At 36.5% G+C, this 16364-nt stretch overlaps 1 protein-coding gene across 1 annotated transcript; it reads left to right on the top strand.

The window, feature by feature from the left end:
- The first annotated feature begins 793 nt into the window (after nucleotides 1-793).
- Nucleotides 794-15106, top strand: LOC140149901 (monocyte to macrophage differentiation factor-like). Its single transcript, XM_072171917.1, has 7 exons — nucleotides 794-1255; nucleotides 4214-4295; nucleotides 7671-7828; nucleotides 8989-9063; nucleotides 10420-10521; nucleotides 11230-11299; nucleotides 14593-15106. Exons 1-7 carry the CDS (start codon nucleotides 1230-1232, stop codon nucleotides 14824-14826), a joined length of 747 nt encoding a protein of 248 aa, XP_072028018.1. The 5' UTR covers nucleotides 794-1229; the 3' UTR covers nucleotides 14827-15106.
- The last annotated feature ends 1258 nt before the right edge of the window (nucleotides 15107-16364 follow it).

A 16364-nucleotide genomic window follows, 5' to 3' on the forward strand; every position in this document is an offset into this window, starting at 1 on the left:
AATTTTAGATATTAAACTTTCGTAATTTATATTTTAATATTCAATTCAGATAATTTGTGTCATCGACAGGTGCGGAGTTTGTTTAAACTCATCGTGTTGAATTGAACTATGTCATTGCCTTACATTTAACATGTGTATGCCTGAAGTCCAATGTTATGAGGTAAACCGCTGTAGTTCCTGTTCCACCGCCTGAAGCTAGCAGTCGACGGATCCACCTGAATGCAAAGGGAGTGACAATTTTAGAATCAACAGCCAAGAGAAAAGCGATGAGGGCGTCAGACTAAAATGTGACCTTTGACATAGTTAGTAGTATCTTGTTTGTATCTATTTTAATGAAAGCGCAAATTTTAAAGCAATTTAACTATGTTTCTGAACAAAAAAACTATAAATGATATAATGAAGCACTAAAAAACAAATACATGTCTAAGTTACAATGAATTTAATAAGAAGCAAAATAGTTGTGATTCGTAGCATCGAAGAACATATTTAGTACCCCTACCGGATAAAATGATAGTAATAAGGAAAACAAATGCCGGTGCTGTCATGCTCTGAACTGCTGATGACAATTTGACAAGCAAATGTGACTAAAACTGCATAGCAACAATCAGGAAACAGACGTTATATCTGTGGTTCTCATATCAGAATGCATGTGGACTGTAGAATACTATCATTCTGAGTGCACTGATGAATGTTTGATGCCTATGATCAGTAGATGTTCAGCACTGTTTGCACGTTCACCTGCCTAACTTAAATTGCATTCCAAATAGTAGTACTGACTACTGTCATGACTGTAAAGTAAATTATGATTAATTAGATTTGGATGATCTGCTATTCACTATTCAGCATGTATACTACTGGCCTATGGGCCAGCTGTTGCAAGGTAGCATATGGTGACGGCAGAACATAGGTACGGCTTGTCGTTGCATGACACTGACAGCAGAGCTAGCCATGAAACTGATGTTTTGAGTGTGAAAAATTCAGTTATAAAGTGTGTGAAAAATTTGGCTACTGGACATGATTGCATGGTACAGGTGTGGAGCTCCAACAAAAGTCACGTCACTGCAAAGTTTTTAGTTTAGAAGTCTTGAAATTATTTCAGAATATTACAGACTTGCCACCGTTAATTAATGCGAAAAAGAAATTAATGAATAGGCCTATCTATCTATGAACACAAGTTCATCAACAGCAGCAGTGAACGAGGTAGCGAAACCAGAACCAGTGAAGTAACCATGCTATTTTGCTGCAGTGATGTTAGGTAAGCTATTTTTAAACCTAAACTCGTAACTATTATATAAATAGGCATGTTCACTAAAAATTGAAGTACTTTTAAATTGATTCAGACCTAATTTAATGGCTGGCCGGGAATTGATGAAAGAAACATTTTGGAGTTTAAATAATTTTAATCGGACATTTTATTTAATTTCAAGAGATACGGACTTTCGAGTGTCACGGTTTTTTATAGGGCTGCTAGAACATGTTAAAAAGTTAAAGTCCAAAATGGAATACTAACAGAAAGTGCAATTTTAAGGGGCTTTTTCTTTAATGTATTTATTAACTAGCATTATCTGGAACATTATATTTGCTTATAAACACATGAAATAAGATCATCCTGAAAATTTAAACGATTTTGTTGACATACAACAAAAAATACAAGACCTCAAAACCCATGGTTTGTTTGGTGGAACCTCAAGTACGATCACAGATGGCTGCCATGGAAAATATCTCCATAGAGGAGCTGAACAATAAGTACCGTACCTTATTTCAAATGAATAGCGGCAGTCTTAAACATTGTTCAATCTTTTAAGGTCAGCACATTTTATCTTCAAAAATGATTACATTTCATCATGACATAAGTTTGGTAATAATCACTAACTCAAAGGTTATCTTTACTCCGGGGGGGGGGGGTACTCAGTACAAATGACCATGGGGATACGGGGACGTGCCGCAAACATGGGTAGCATTTTCAGCCTTCTGGTATATCAATGACCCCTTTTTCAAAGCCTATTTTGGTACCGTATATGAATGGATCCTTTTTTCAAAATCTTCTCAATTTTTTCGGAAAACAGTCCAATTTTTCATTAATCTAGCCAAAATTTTCAAAATTTTCCCAAAATTTTGGGAAAATTTGTAAAAACTAAGACAATTTTGGGTAAATTCAGCGAAAATTTTGACTTTTGGTATATCAATGGGTCCAAATTTCTTGAAAAATTGGTATATTTATGGGTCTACTTCCAAAATCTCAATGCACGTCCTTACCAAAACCAAACTTGAGTACCCCCCCCCGGGTAATTGAGCAATTGATACAGTAAGCCGAAAAATTAAGGTACCAGTTGTGTTCACCCCTTTAAAACAAGCAGCCGATGCCTGTACTCTTTAGCTCTGATTTAAGACCTGATTTGTTGAAATTGGTTGAGAATTAAAGAAACGGTAGTCCAAAACCTGATGAAGATACGAAATAAAAAGTTGCACATTTGTGTTCTAATCAATGAAAGCTCGACGCTAGTTTTTCGTGCTAATCAATGAAGGCACAGCACTAGTTATCTTGTTCGTGAACGCTTTGTGTACAAATCAATAGGGCATGCAAATGTGTCAAACTGCAACTTTTAAATGAGCATCTTCCTTGGGTTTTTGGATCGTCGTCGTGTCTTTATTTTTTAAACAATGTCAATGAATGAGGTCTTAAATTCAAGCTAAAAGATACATTAGCTATTGGCTGTTGGTTTCAATTATTACATATCTGCCTTTGTTTAGGATATACAGGGGTGAACGTAACTGGTACCTTAATTTTTTGGCTTACTGTATACTGTGTGTGCATGGAAGCCATGATGTAGCATATCTAAAATGGACATGGTGGTCAGAAGTGCATAATTTGAGATGGGTTTCGGCAGGCTTAAACATTCTTTAATTAATTTCTTAACATCCTGTAAATTTTGTCTTTAAAAATAGTTAAACTTTATGAGTACATGTATGTAAGTTTGCTTGTCTGAATCAATCCAAATTCGGAGATAATTGCATTTCAACACCTGATGCACAGAATGGTGTCACTTCAACCTGTTGTAGTTCTCAGACTCATTAAATTTTTCTTTAAAAAAGTTGATCCCTTGATAAAGGAAGGTCCTCTCTATTTAATGACCAATCAGGAAAGAGTTCGGTTAATGTTTTCTGGTGGAATCAGGAATTTCTTGAAACACCCTGATATAGGCCTACATTTGGATCACAACAAGTACTGTACACCATTTAACAGGCCTGGGATTTCCTGTATTGATCTGTTTTCCCATAGACAATACATGGTAAGTGCATGCATACAGTAAATGGGAAACCATTCTAGTGGCAACTGTATTGACAGTGGGCATCCTTACTACATTGTATTAAATTAAAAATACATGTACAGGTACCATTACATTTTTAAAGCCATATCGTCAGCCTGCTACGCTAACTGCCTAAGTGATTCTTACATGTTTCTCATTTGCAATTTTGATTTTTTGAGTAATATAAACCCATAATTAATCAAATTTCCAGCTGCATTTTTCATTAACTTGTGGAATACATCTCTTTTTACAAAATAACACACAATTTCCCTCAAAAATAAAATTTTTTTACGTTTTGCCTTTCCAAAACTCGATCTAGCTAAAACAGGATGACCAATAACAGAAGTGCGAATCACAATCTGTGCAAATATGGTAGCGTACAATCCAAATACGGCGGCCAGAGCTCTCGCAATTTGTTCGACGCACAACAAGGCACGAGCGGAGGTTACTAATATTTACGCTGATAGCGCGGAGGTCCACTGTCAAATATTAGTAACCGCTATCAGCGTTTTCGTTTTGGCAAATAAATAAAAATGTTTGGATCGCATACATGGCATATATTAAATGAGGTTATGAATATGTATTGGGGTCAGATCGTGAAAATATTAGTCGCCAAGGGGATAAATTTAGTCGCACCGTATCAGAATGGTCGACTGCAGATCCGTCTGATAATGCTTATCAATGGGAAATGAACTTTGATGCTTGGATGATGTCACGATTAGGTTAGTTAGCTGGTTCAGGTTAGGGGCTAGTTAGAGTTAGGGAGAGTGTTCCGACGGATCTGCACTCGACCGGCCTCGTATAGCGCTGGCTAGGATGAGGTGTGTTAGACTATTAAATACTAGTACATGTAGTTAGTGTAGCAGTTACAATTTTACTAAAAAACTTTAGCTTCGATTTTTCAGATGGAAGAATGAACCGGCTTATGGGCGTGAGCCATACAAACCAACACCTATAGAACATGGGGCCAATACTATAACACATGCAGTAAGTTTTTGTTTATTCAAATTTTCCTCTTTTCGAATGTATTCTTATTATATATTATGTTTTTCTTGCAACATGCAGTTATCTATTTTGTTATTTATAACAGACTTTGAGATAAAGGGGTTTGGAATCTCTTACCTAGGCAGTGGCGTAGGCAAGGGGGAAGCTCCCCCACTTGTGTAGCATCTTCCCATTCCTATGGGATGTTGGCACTCTGTGAAATTTTAGATTTGATCCTTTTTTTACTATTTTCATCCAATTTTGGTTATATACCACTGGGTCTCATGGCATATGCATTTCAATGTACAGATTTATGCTCCTTTATAGCATGTTTCATTTAAAAGTTTGTAGAATGCTTGTTTTAAAAGATTTAAAATGAAATTCAGAACAGATACATTTCTTTTAGCATTATTTTGTTGGATTGTATTGTAGGTAAAATAATTCAAAAATTTTTGTCTCACCTGCTGTCTTGCCTGAACTTTATTTTTCACATTTAAACTGTGGACCTCTCTGCAATGGGGGACCGTCCTCAGTTCAAGAAAGTCTGCAAATGACCGCAATTGTATGTGTAATGTAGTTGTGAAATACGTCCTTTATCGTACATGAGATATAACATCTGCAGGTAAAATCCAGGTAGTTTGTTATCCAAATTTACGCATTTTTATTTTTTCAGCCTGTTTTAACCCTTTTAGGGCCAAATTCACATCCTTTATCAAAAGTTTTTAAAAAAGCCATTCTCATGCCTGATTAGATACATTTGTTGTATATAGGTAGCAATAAACATAAGAATGTTTGCTGCTGTATGTTATGTTTTATCATCATGCGTTTATTAGACAAGACTGTATTAATGGTAACATAATGCAAAGAAGTATTTTTGTACAAAGGGTCAAGTTTAATTTTTGGGCTATAACATGCTAAAAGAAGATGCACTCTGCAATCTGGTCTAATTTCTGCCAATCTCTCTAATGGGTCATTTATAAGACTCAAAATTCCTATTTTGAGTCATTACATGGTCAAGTTTAATTGTGGGGCTAAAACATGCCAAAAAGAAGATGCACTATAATGGGTCACTTAATTCAACACTCCCATGCATAATTTGCCATTGGGGTGATGTTTATGTATGTAGATCTTTTCACTTAATTCAACACCCCCATGCGTAATTTGTCACTGGGGCAGGGTTTTCTTTAAGCATTTTGCTAAACGGGTATTTTCAAATTTTTTTGACCCTTTCAATTGTGAATTTTCCCTCTGAAGGAGTCAAAAACATTGCCCATGGGGTATTTTTATAATATATTGTTTTTGAAGACATTTTTAACAATATGTGTGTTTTTGGAGCCATAGGCGTAGATCCGGAGGGGGGGGAATCTCCCCCAATATTTTGCCAGGGGGATGGTCCATACAATCATCCCCCAATGTTGACGCCTGTATGCCCCAAAAGTGCAAATTTGTGCGCGCTTCGCGAGAATTTATTCCACTTTTGCACCATATTTCAACAGTTTAACTTCAAAATGGCAAAATTGTTTGTACCATAAACTTATTCTTTCTCCAAAAGGTGCTGGATTCACTATACTTCAAGACATTTTTTTCACTCCCCCCCCCCCCGAGTCAAAAAGAAATTGTGGATCTAGAGCAGTCAGAAGGGGGTGGGGGCAATTTTAGAAGAAAATAATAATATTTAAAAATGCCCCCTGAGAAAGAAACTTTTGCAAAATGAAGACCTAATTGAAGCAATTTGGTGAATCATTTTGGCACTATTAATGTGTAAAATTTTAGTTTAAAAAAGCCGAACATTTGTGAAATAAGCAGTCCATGGAGTCTTTCGTGGACAGCAAGTATCCCTATTATGGTAGGCCTATAAATTGTGTTAAACATAAATTGGCAAATGTCGAAAGCAGAAGTGAAAGTGGCCATTTGTTTATCAACTACGCAGGGTGATGTTCCCCCCTTAGAACTTGGAAAATTGTGCAAAATCAAGACCTAATTGAAGCGATTTGGTGGACCATTTTGGCACTATTACTGTGTAGAATTTAAGTTTGAATAGTTGAAAAGCCGAAAATTGTGAAATGACGGTCCATAAAGCCTTTCGTTGTCACGTTTTCCCCATTAGACCTATAAATTGTGTTAAACATAGGGCCTAAATTTGCAAATGTCGAAAGCAGAAGCGAAAATGGTCACTTGTTTATACGCATGGGGGTGTCTGAGGGGGATGAAGGAGTCAGAAAAGTGCCTGAACGCGTAAATACGCGTGTTTTGTGCGTTTAAGTAAACCCTGCACTGGGGTGATATTTCTGTGTGTAGATCTTCCTATTTTGGTCCTTTTCATATCGCGAAATGCCAAGAAGTTATGACCCAAGAGATATCAAATGAAAGAGAAAAAAGTACAAAATATAATAAAAAAATGATTTCTCCACGGTGGTGACACTCATCATAAGACTGGTCAAATTCGTATTTTGAGTCTATATCTCTAAATCCCAAGAGGTTAATCCCCCCCCCCCCCTGGGACAGTGGTATACCACAATGTATAGCCAAAGCCACATGGTTCAGCTATGGTGCGGTAACCACTCTAGGTTTTTAACAAACAACACAAGGACTGCCCTTCTGGTGGGGACACAGTTTACTTTATAGCAGCTTTACATGGCCTATATTAAGATATTGAACATGAACAGTGAAAATCCATCTTGCAATGGGGTTAACAAAGAGCCAACAAAGTGGCTGTTTAGGATTAGGGTTGGTCAGCAGTCATTATGGTGCACACTTCAAAGTTGTTCCATTTGTTTTTCTCATCATATATTTTGTATCCAAGGAGGAGTGAGAAAATAACTTAATGGAAATGGGTCAACTCCCACTCTCACACATTTCTTGAACATTTGTCATCATATACAATTTAATGTTGTTTGTTGAAAATGTAGGACACAAAGTCATTTGGAAATGAACATATCCTCATCTAACATGTCCGAATGCCTGTGTGCTTGTGCACATGTAATCATCCACAAATGCAAATGTTTTTATGAAATTAAACATAAATATTCCAAATGGGGACTTTTGTAGAACTTAGTCTCTGGTTGTCTAAATTAAAATGAACATCCTGTAGACATTCATGATCACTGATTTGTTGCAACAAAATTCTGTAATAAAAGACAATTTAGATTAAACTTTAGTATAATACTGATTAACATTTTATTGGAAAACTCAACAACAAAAAACACAAGAAAGAAAATTAAAAAGCTTTTTCTCCTTCAATATTTGACATCATCTGACCTGAGTAGTCAGGAAAGTTCTATTTATTTGAAGAAACTTAAATTCTGCAAGTGTAAGAATTTTCTTGGTGTATTGCACATGTATCTTGAACATTTGTTTGTATTAATTGTCTCTCTGCAGCTCTGGATAGCACCCAGTGTGTACTGTAGTCTAGTTATGATGGGCCGTGCCAGTACAGAGGCAGAGTGGTTCAATGCAATTATCTTCGGTGGTGCTCTACTAAGTCTATTCAGTGTATCTACTATTTTTCATTGGTTATCATGGAGTGGCAGAGCCAAGTAAGTTTAGGAGTATAACTATATAATGTATAATAATATATGACAATTATAGTATTTGCTGTTAGGAAAGTTTTGTGAAGGGTCCGGTGGTTATTTTGTATGTTTTCTTCCCCGCCGGACTCAAGTACAGGGAATAAACCATAGACAGTAACACCATGGCTGTCAAAAAAAAAAAAAAAAAAAAAAACAAAAGAAAAAAAGAAAAAAGTAAGTTTAGGAGATTAAGGTACAGGGTGATTTGAAGCTGCCTTATTTAATTCTCGGACACTGGCATGAACAATTTAAAAGCAAATAGTACACCCACAAGCATTCCACATGCACATGATGTTGTACACTACACATGACTCAGAAAATTTAACCAATCAAGCTACACAATGTTGTTACTTAACAGATGGTTGCTAAGGTTAGAACTGCTCTTCTTAAGTTTTGATTATATGTAATCGTTCATGATCGTTGTGAACTGGTGGCTCATTATGTATTTTTTTCTCCCTCCACCAGTTCCAAGCACAGGGAATAAAAAATGGTTAGAACTGCAGTCCGAGAATTAAAAGCAACAACATTTATGCAATAGTCACACTGGATTGCATCCCATTATCCATAGGGGAGTTGAGTATGAACCCAGAATAATGTGATAAGGATGAATGTTTGATATATCTTTCAAATGTTGTGCTCATGGAGCATAGCATGTTGGCCAACCGCTAAGTGGTGTATACATGGCATTTATTCCATAAAGCTCTCAGATATGTTGATGAATCTCAGCTTTGCTGATTAGGATTTGAAGCATGCATGCCTTGCGTAGCAGTAGAAAATATAACCAATTATTATTTATTGGTAGGAGTGACTTACTTTGACTTACCTGCATAGGTCAGGATGACCCTTTTCCATCTACCAGGTCATCCTCTCTCTTTGCTTGGTATTCGGCCTGTTGAAGATCCTTGCATGTGTCTTTTGAGATCTGGTTCTTCTAACTTGTTGGAGGATATCTAGGTTGCATGCCTACTAAATCTTGAAAATTGTCTTGGTATGAAAGTCTTTGTTTTGGCATACTGACAACATGCTAAGTTCTAATCAGCACTTGGTTATTAGTATTTAATCAAAAATCATAGAAAGACAAAGAATGCAAAAGGTAATAAGCTGTCTGTTGTAATTATTTTTTACAGAACTCTACGATTTTATCTGCACATCAGTGACAGGGCTGTAATCTACCTCTTTATAGCAGCATCTTATACACCCTGGTAAGGCATTGGTCACCATGAAATACAATCTTCTTATATATACAACTTATTTTAACCTGGGTGAATAATTAAATTTCAGACACTATTCTTCCTTGATGCCCAGGATAGGGACACAGACATCCAGGTGTTACCCTGATTGGAACTGGTTGCAAGATCTTTGTCATATTATATATATAAATATTTTTTATCTTAATACATTTTATGATATTTGCCTCTACCTGGATTTGAACCAGGATCCTCTTGCACCATAGTCAAAGACCTTAACTGCTAGACCTCAGTGCTATCAACCTTAACTACTGAGCCACACTTCTTGAAGGTGTATTTTGAGATTCTCAGGTGATCCTTTTACATCTTGGTCTGTAGATGATCAAGTAATGAATTAAACCATGAAGTGTTCTGATTATTCTAATGATATCAAGCCATTGCAACTTATATTGTCATGCTGTATAAAATGTGTGCAGACGGCATAATTTGTACCACATGGATTATTGATACTGACTTCATTAAAGTAATATAGAAAGCAGACAATTAGTGCTGACATGGGTAGGCTGTTAAATTTCATAATAAATACTCACCATACTTACTGTACTTTATACATGTAGGTCAACCCAATATTGCAAATCATCTATATTCAGGAAATTAAATTTAAATCTCATTCTTCTTACACTCTCACTAATCAGTTATTTATGGACTCTTTTTCTGACTGAAATTGTCCAACTCACCCAAATCCGATCAAAGCAAAATAAGCAGTCATAAGTTGACTTGTGGGTGCAGCAGATGACACACTTATGTGCATGAAGCTACAAGGCGGCAAGATGGTTGGCATGCGAATATTCAAGTGTAGAATTTGAGTGTTGCATATGACATCAACTCATTGTCCTCAAGTCCTGAAGTCACAACACCAATTAAAGAATGTTTTTCCATAACTAACACAGTCCAACACAGTCCACAACTCTCATGTTAGCCATTCACTTTTTTGGGTCAATTAGGTACCGTAATGAGCCAATATTTTAATTAATAGTAAATATCTTTTATTTTCATTATTACTCTGTGGACTGTAGTCAAAATAATATTAATGTAGCCTCTTCAAAAGCAATCACCAGTTCACTGTTTAGATGCAAATAAAGTATTAATAAATGAGGAAAATGGTGGTGGTGGGTGGACTGAGACAGTTTAGGAAAACTCACTCCAATTTTGTTTCCTTGTATCTACAAGTTAGGGCCTACTGCATTTTCATGACATACACAATCTCTCTCTATATATACAATGTATATTGGCTAATGTGTTTCAGTTTTTGTATACAATAAAGAAATAGTTGAATTGTATTTGAAACCATTATTTATATATTGATGATAGGTTAACACTTCTGAAGGTTGGAGTCATTGGCTATTGTCTACGGTGGCTGGTCTGGTTACTAGCTTTCCTAGGAATTATCTACTCGTACTGTTTTTATGAAAAGTAAGTTATGCTGGAAAATGTTTGTTTTGACCTATTACAAAATGAACTGGCTGGGCTATCCCTATGACTACACTTGCTGGCAGAAAAGAACAGCACTTGTTTACATTTTGAGAGCATACAAAGCGTAAAGACACAAGATTGGTAAGCTGATTGGCCGATTACACATCAAATCGTTGGTCTGCACAGAGCGGTGCTCACAAAGGGAACACACAGCACCGCTTAATTATGTTGCTCATTATCAGGGCACTTGTGTCAATCTGAAATGTAAAAAATAAACAATGTAAAAATAAGCACCCACCCAAAATTAGTACTCCAGAATTCCAGAATTCAGTTTGATTGTTTCAAGCAAAATTGTATTGCCAATTATTTGATAGTCATTTGGGCCCCTGGTATAAATGTTCCTACATCAGGGATTGAGTTTTGAAAATAACAGGCATGCTACAAATCACACTTCTGGAAATGTTTAGGCGGGCTGTTAGGTGTGCTATTAAATTGTACTAGGTAAAGGTAAGAAGTTTAGAAATTGAGGTTTGCTATAAATAATTGCACTCGGACAGGCGATTTAAGGTGTGGGATTACTCACACGCCTTAAAACTCGATCCCTGCTATATTTTATCTATTTTTTGTAAACCTTCATTCTTTTTATGTTTTGCATTTTGTTTATCATTTAGTTAAATTTAACCTAGTGTTTTTCTTGTTTCCATTTAGATACAAACGTCTGGAAACTGCTTTCTATATTATTATGGGTTTAGGACCTTCAATTGTCGTTTTTGAAGTGGTAAGTGATAGTATACAAATATTGAATGTTTATGATTACAATGGTAAGAATTTTTTCATGAGGTGAAATATGGACTGTTCTTGGCAAAGCTTCATTGAATGGAACAGGTCATATAACAGAATGAAAATATTATTTCCATTGAACGAATAAAAACATTCAATATTTGTTTTATATAACTCATATAAAAATTCTTTTTCTTCCACTTAATTTTATAAATCACCAGGAAAACAAGATAAATTGAATAAATATTACAAACTGTATTTATTTTAGAAGCGATACCCACACCTATAATTGGTGAGTCGAGGTGGTGGTCACCCAGGCCTTGTCTTTTGAGGTGAGTGAGAGTGATCACTCGCCTGAAGCTGAGGAGAGCTTTTTATCACTCGCCTACCTACTAATACTAATACAAGTGATTAAAATCACTCACCTACAGCTCACCTGACAAGTTTTGAAGAGAGTGATTTGTCACTCGCCAGCAATTTTCAAAAGACAAGGTCTGGGTCACCATGTACGCTATACGCTCACGTCTGTAAGCGTTGCTATGGTAGCCTCGTGTGCGTGCAAAGGAAAATGGACTCTTGCACGAGCATGGAATGCAATAGTCTTTTTCTAAAAATAATAAAAATAATTAATAGTAATTGACCAATCAAATGATAAGAATTTTTGTATGAGTCTATTTGGATAACACAAAACTTATGGTATTCATTCCATTAACCGCTCATGCCCCTATAAGCACCCACACAGTGATTTTACAACAAGCAAAGTGTGAAATCGGGATTCTGCCCATGCAAATCAGAAGCATGGTTTGAAACATCCACACTGATGATGATGGATGAAAATTTGGGGCTTTTTTACATATTGTAGGCCTAAACAATGTAAAAAATAAGTGCTCACCCAAAATGACTATGTTAAGGGCTCTGGGCACTTAATGGAATGAATACGGTACTTCTTTTTCTCTAGCGCTATCAGTGCGCATTGCACTGCACATTTCTTTGGGCACAGCTTCCAAACATGAAGGTTTGCTCAAATGGGTTGTATTCACAGAGGAGAAAGAAAACAGAGAGCGTACAACCAGTCAAAGTCCCCGTGTATTATATGATGTAAGTTTTCGCATATTCATGAGGGCCGTTTGTTCGATCGTGCCGTGTCTAACAATCACGCCAGCGCCGCGTGCCTTCGGTTGCGTGCTTTCGCCTGTCACATTTCATGGAACAATAGGCTCTCATTATCGGATGATGCGGAGACTTTGACTGGTGGTACGCTCTCTGTTTTCTTTCTCCTCTGTGGTTGTATTACAAATCTGTATCATCCATTTAGTAAAACCAAACCATCATATTTATGATACATTTAGTTTCAATGCATATACGATAGGTGGTAAATCACAATGTGGTAACATTTACTAGTGAAGCTTACACTTAAAAGGAAGGAAGGAAAGTAAGGAAGGAAATGTTAGTGCAATCCAGACTTGATTTCTTCCCATCAATTGAGGTAAACATTTGAGCCTTGTGTATCAACTTGATGTTGGGAACAAACAAAGGAAATAAAACAAACAAGCAGCAAACCATAAAAGAGAAAAGAAAACTAGAAATGTGTAACAAAAGAGATCCTATGCATTGCACTGATATACTGCCCATTGTCAGGGACAAGCACATAAACAAATAATATAACCAATTTAGCAAGCATATGGCCTAATACAGAGCCAAAACAAGCTATCTCTACAAAAAGAGAACCTATGCATTGCGCTGATATACTGCCCATTGTCAGGGACAAGCACATCATCAAATAATATAACCAATTTAGCAAGCATATGGCCTAATACAGAGCCAAAACAAGCTATCTCTACAAAAAGAGAACCTATGCATTGCGCTGATATACTGCCCAATGTCAGGGACAAGCACATCATCAAATAATATAACCAATTTAGCAAGCATATGGCCTAATACAGAGCCAAAACAAGCTATCTCTACAAAAAGAGAACCTATGCATTGCGCTGATATACTGCCCATTGTCAGGGACAAGCACATAAACAAATAATATAACCAATTTAGCAAGCATATGGCCTAATACAGAGCCAAAACAAGCTATCTCTACAAAAAGAGAACCTATGCATTGCGCTGATATACTGCCCATTGTCAGGGACAAGCACATCATCAAATAATATAACCAATTTAGCAAGCATATGGCCTAATACAGAGCCAAAACAAGCTATCTCTACAAAAAGAGAACCTATGCATTGCGCTGATATACTGCCCAATGTCAGGGACAAGCACATCATCAAATAATATAACCAATTTAGCAAGCATATGGCCTAATACAGAGCCAAAACAAGCTATCTCTACAAAAAGAGAACCTATGCATTGCGCTGATATACTGCCCATTGTCAGGGACAAGCACATCATCAAATAATATAACCAAGGTAGCAAGCATATGGCCTAATACAGAGCCAAAACAAGCTATCTCTACAAAAAGAGAACCTATGCATTGCGCTGATATACTGCCCATTGTCAGGGACAAGCACATCATCAAATAATATAACCAAGGTAGCAAGCATATGCCCTAATACAGAGCCAAAACAAGCTATCTCTACAAAAAGAGAAGTGATGTGACCCCGGGTCACCACATGAGCTCAACTGTCATTTGAGATTAATTTTATAATAATACACATAGCAAGTTCCAGGGGATCACAAAAGTAGGTGAAACTTGTGTTGTGGTTCAAGAATGTATCAATATCGATGTGGTCCAAGTCAGGCATACACAAATCTATTTGCATAACATAGGGAGATGAATGCTGGGTTTATTGCCCATACCCCTCAATATTTACACATATGATGTGTATTGTTATGTGTCTTGCCTTTAGATGATAAACAATATTTCATTTTGTTAAAATTTATGTATTTATAAATGTAAGTGTAACTGCACAAGTTATAGTAGGAATTCTAATTGAATGAATGCAGCTTTTCAACAGCTGTATTCAATCCAACCGCGATCGTATATCGCGTATTTCAAACTACAACATGAACGCACAACCTTGGATGCAATGATAACCAATCACAAGCGCGTTGGCATGGTTGAATTCACTTCCGCGTTGCTCACACACAAAGTGGCGTACATCGCGCAGTGTACGCAAAGAAACGTCACGCTATTGAAAGCTGCGTTCATTCAATTGGAATTCCTACTATAGGTAGTTAACAAGTTCATATTTTCTCACTAAACTTATTAAGTGAGTTTTCCTACCGATCTGGACCAATCTTTTCAATCAATAGCTACACTATTTCTCATTATATTATTTGCAGCATGATCTTGATGGTATATATGAATTAGCCTTGGGTGGTCTCATCTACATTGTTGGTGTGATCTTCTTCAAAAGTGACGGCATCATTCCCTGTGCCCATGCAATCTGGCACATGTTTGTGGTAGCTGGAGCTGGCTTCCACTTCTATGCTATCAACACATACCTGATGGGCAACACAACGGTCAGTGCAAATACCACCAATCAAGTTCACCATTTTGGAGAGAGATGGCCGTAAGTGTTTCAGGTCTGTTGTTGTACCGATCTAAAATTATAGCTGGCATTAATGTGAGTCAGCTCTTCCAAAGGTAAGATTTTAGCAATAGGTTTGTTTTATGATGGTTTTTATGCAGGTGATAAAGTTTTGAAGATGCGTCTGTTTTGGCGACTAGTGAATTCACCTGCACTGATGTGAGGGTATAACGAGGATGTAAGAGGAAAGTTAAGAGAACAATACTTCCGTATAGAACTAGAGATCTTAAGCTTCAATGGAAGACTCGTTCTCATTGACAACAGGAAAGCCATACAAGGAGCAAAGGGGACAAGCAGGGTATGATGGTCAGCACACAAGTGATTTAGTGCAGTCTGCATTATAAGTATGAATCTATGGTGCTTAGAGTGTAGCCAGATTTAATCTACATCAATTGTACATAGCCAATTATGTACACCTGTGTATGACCAAATTTGCAGCTATATGTGATATATTAATACTACATAATGTTATACGTGTAGCTGGTCTATTGTAAACAGTTGTAAAATATATAAACATATGGTTGTATAGTGTACACCTTAACTAACACAGTGATGTTGTTGGTATTGGATGTTTATGGCACATGGTGGAATTTTCATTTACCAATACAGCCAACAGGCTGAACCTGTTTGTGTTTCTTTTTCTCCCTTCTGCACATCAGGTATAGTTGCTTTTTATGCGCTATTTAGTTTGAAACCCATCCATGACATTACTCTCTCACACAAGGGGTGTAGATTTCAATTGAGTCACCCAATCAGGTAACCCATTTGAAATTTCATTTGTGGGAGATTAAGGTCATGTTGTGTATTGATTTCAACTGGAATAGCCCAATACACTATGTTTAACCATTATGGGAATTTGTGCATTAACCATTGTTCAGCTTGAAGTATGAAGTGAAATTAAAATTATTAGAAAAACCAAAAGATAATGAAGTTCTTCTGATCAAAACTAGATGGATTTTTTTAGGGACAGTTGGTAAAGTGTCAACTGTGGTTAAAAATTAGTGTCACTTTTGACCCATGCTTGGTTTTGTTACAACAAATGCAGGGGCTAGTCAATGTAGTAACAAGACTATACAATTTTTCACCCTGATGTGGCAGTGACATCAACATGTTGAAACAGCTGTGTGTGTACATCAACGATTTGAGCATTGAGCAAGCGCTAGCAATTTGAGGCTACACTCAAAGAAATGTTCACTGATGTCAATGCCACATCAGGGTGAAAAATGGTCTAGTAATTATATAATGTTTACAGGGTTCTGTTAAATTTCAGAGGTTTTCTGTGATTAATAAATTGAGTCCTTCATACTTTTCATCTGAACAAAGTTATATTTTGTGAATAAGATATTAACAGAGAGATTTCCTTCCCAGAGTGCCTTGCACAAAATGCATCATGGGAAGGTTTGATAGATTTATAACGTAATTGTGTTTTGTATTTGTGACCTGATCATACAAAATGAAGACACAGTCAACAAATGTAACCGTCATTTTATTGACCAATTTTTATTTTAGTTTAGAATTATCAAA

Source organism: Amphiura filiformis, chromosome 4 (genome assembly GCF_039555335.1).
Source record: "Amphiura filiformis chromosome 4, Afil_fr2py, whole genome shotgun sequence".
Classification (NCBI taxonomy): Eukaryota; Metazoa; Echinodermata; class Ophiuroidea; order Amphilepidida; family Amphiuridae; genus Amphiura; species Amphiura filiformis.

Coding starts and splice junctions, on each gene's coding strand:
- LOC140149901 (XM_072171917.1), top strand. CDS start 1,230: ATGCTATTTTGCTGCAGTGATGTTAG. Junction 4,296..7,670: donor CCAATACTATAACACATGCA/GTAAGTTTTTGT, acceptor GTCTCTCTGCAG/CTCTGGATAGCACCCAGTGT. Junction 11,300..14,592: donor CAATTGTCGTTTTTGAAGTG/GTAAGTGATAGT, acceptor TATTATTTGCAG/CATGATCTTGATGGTATATA.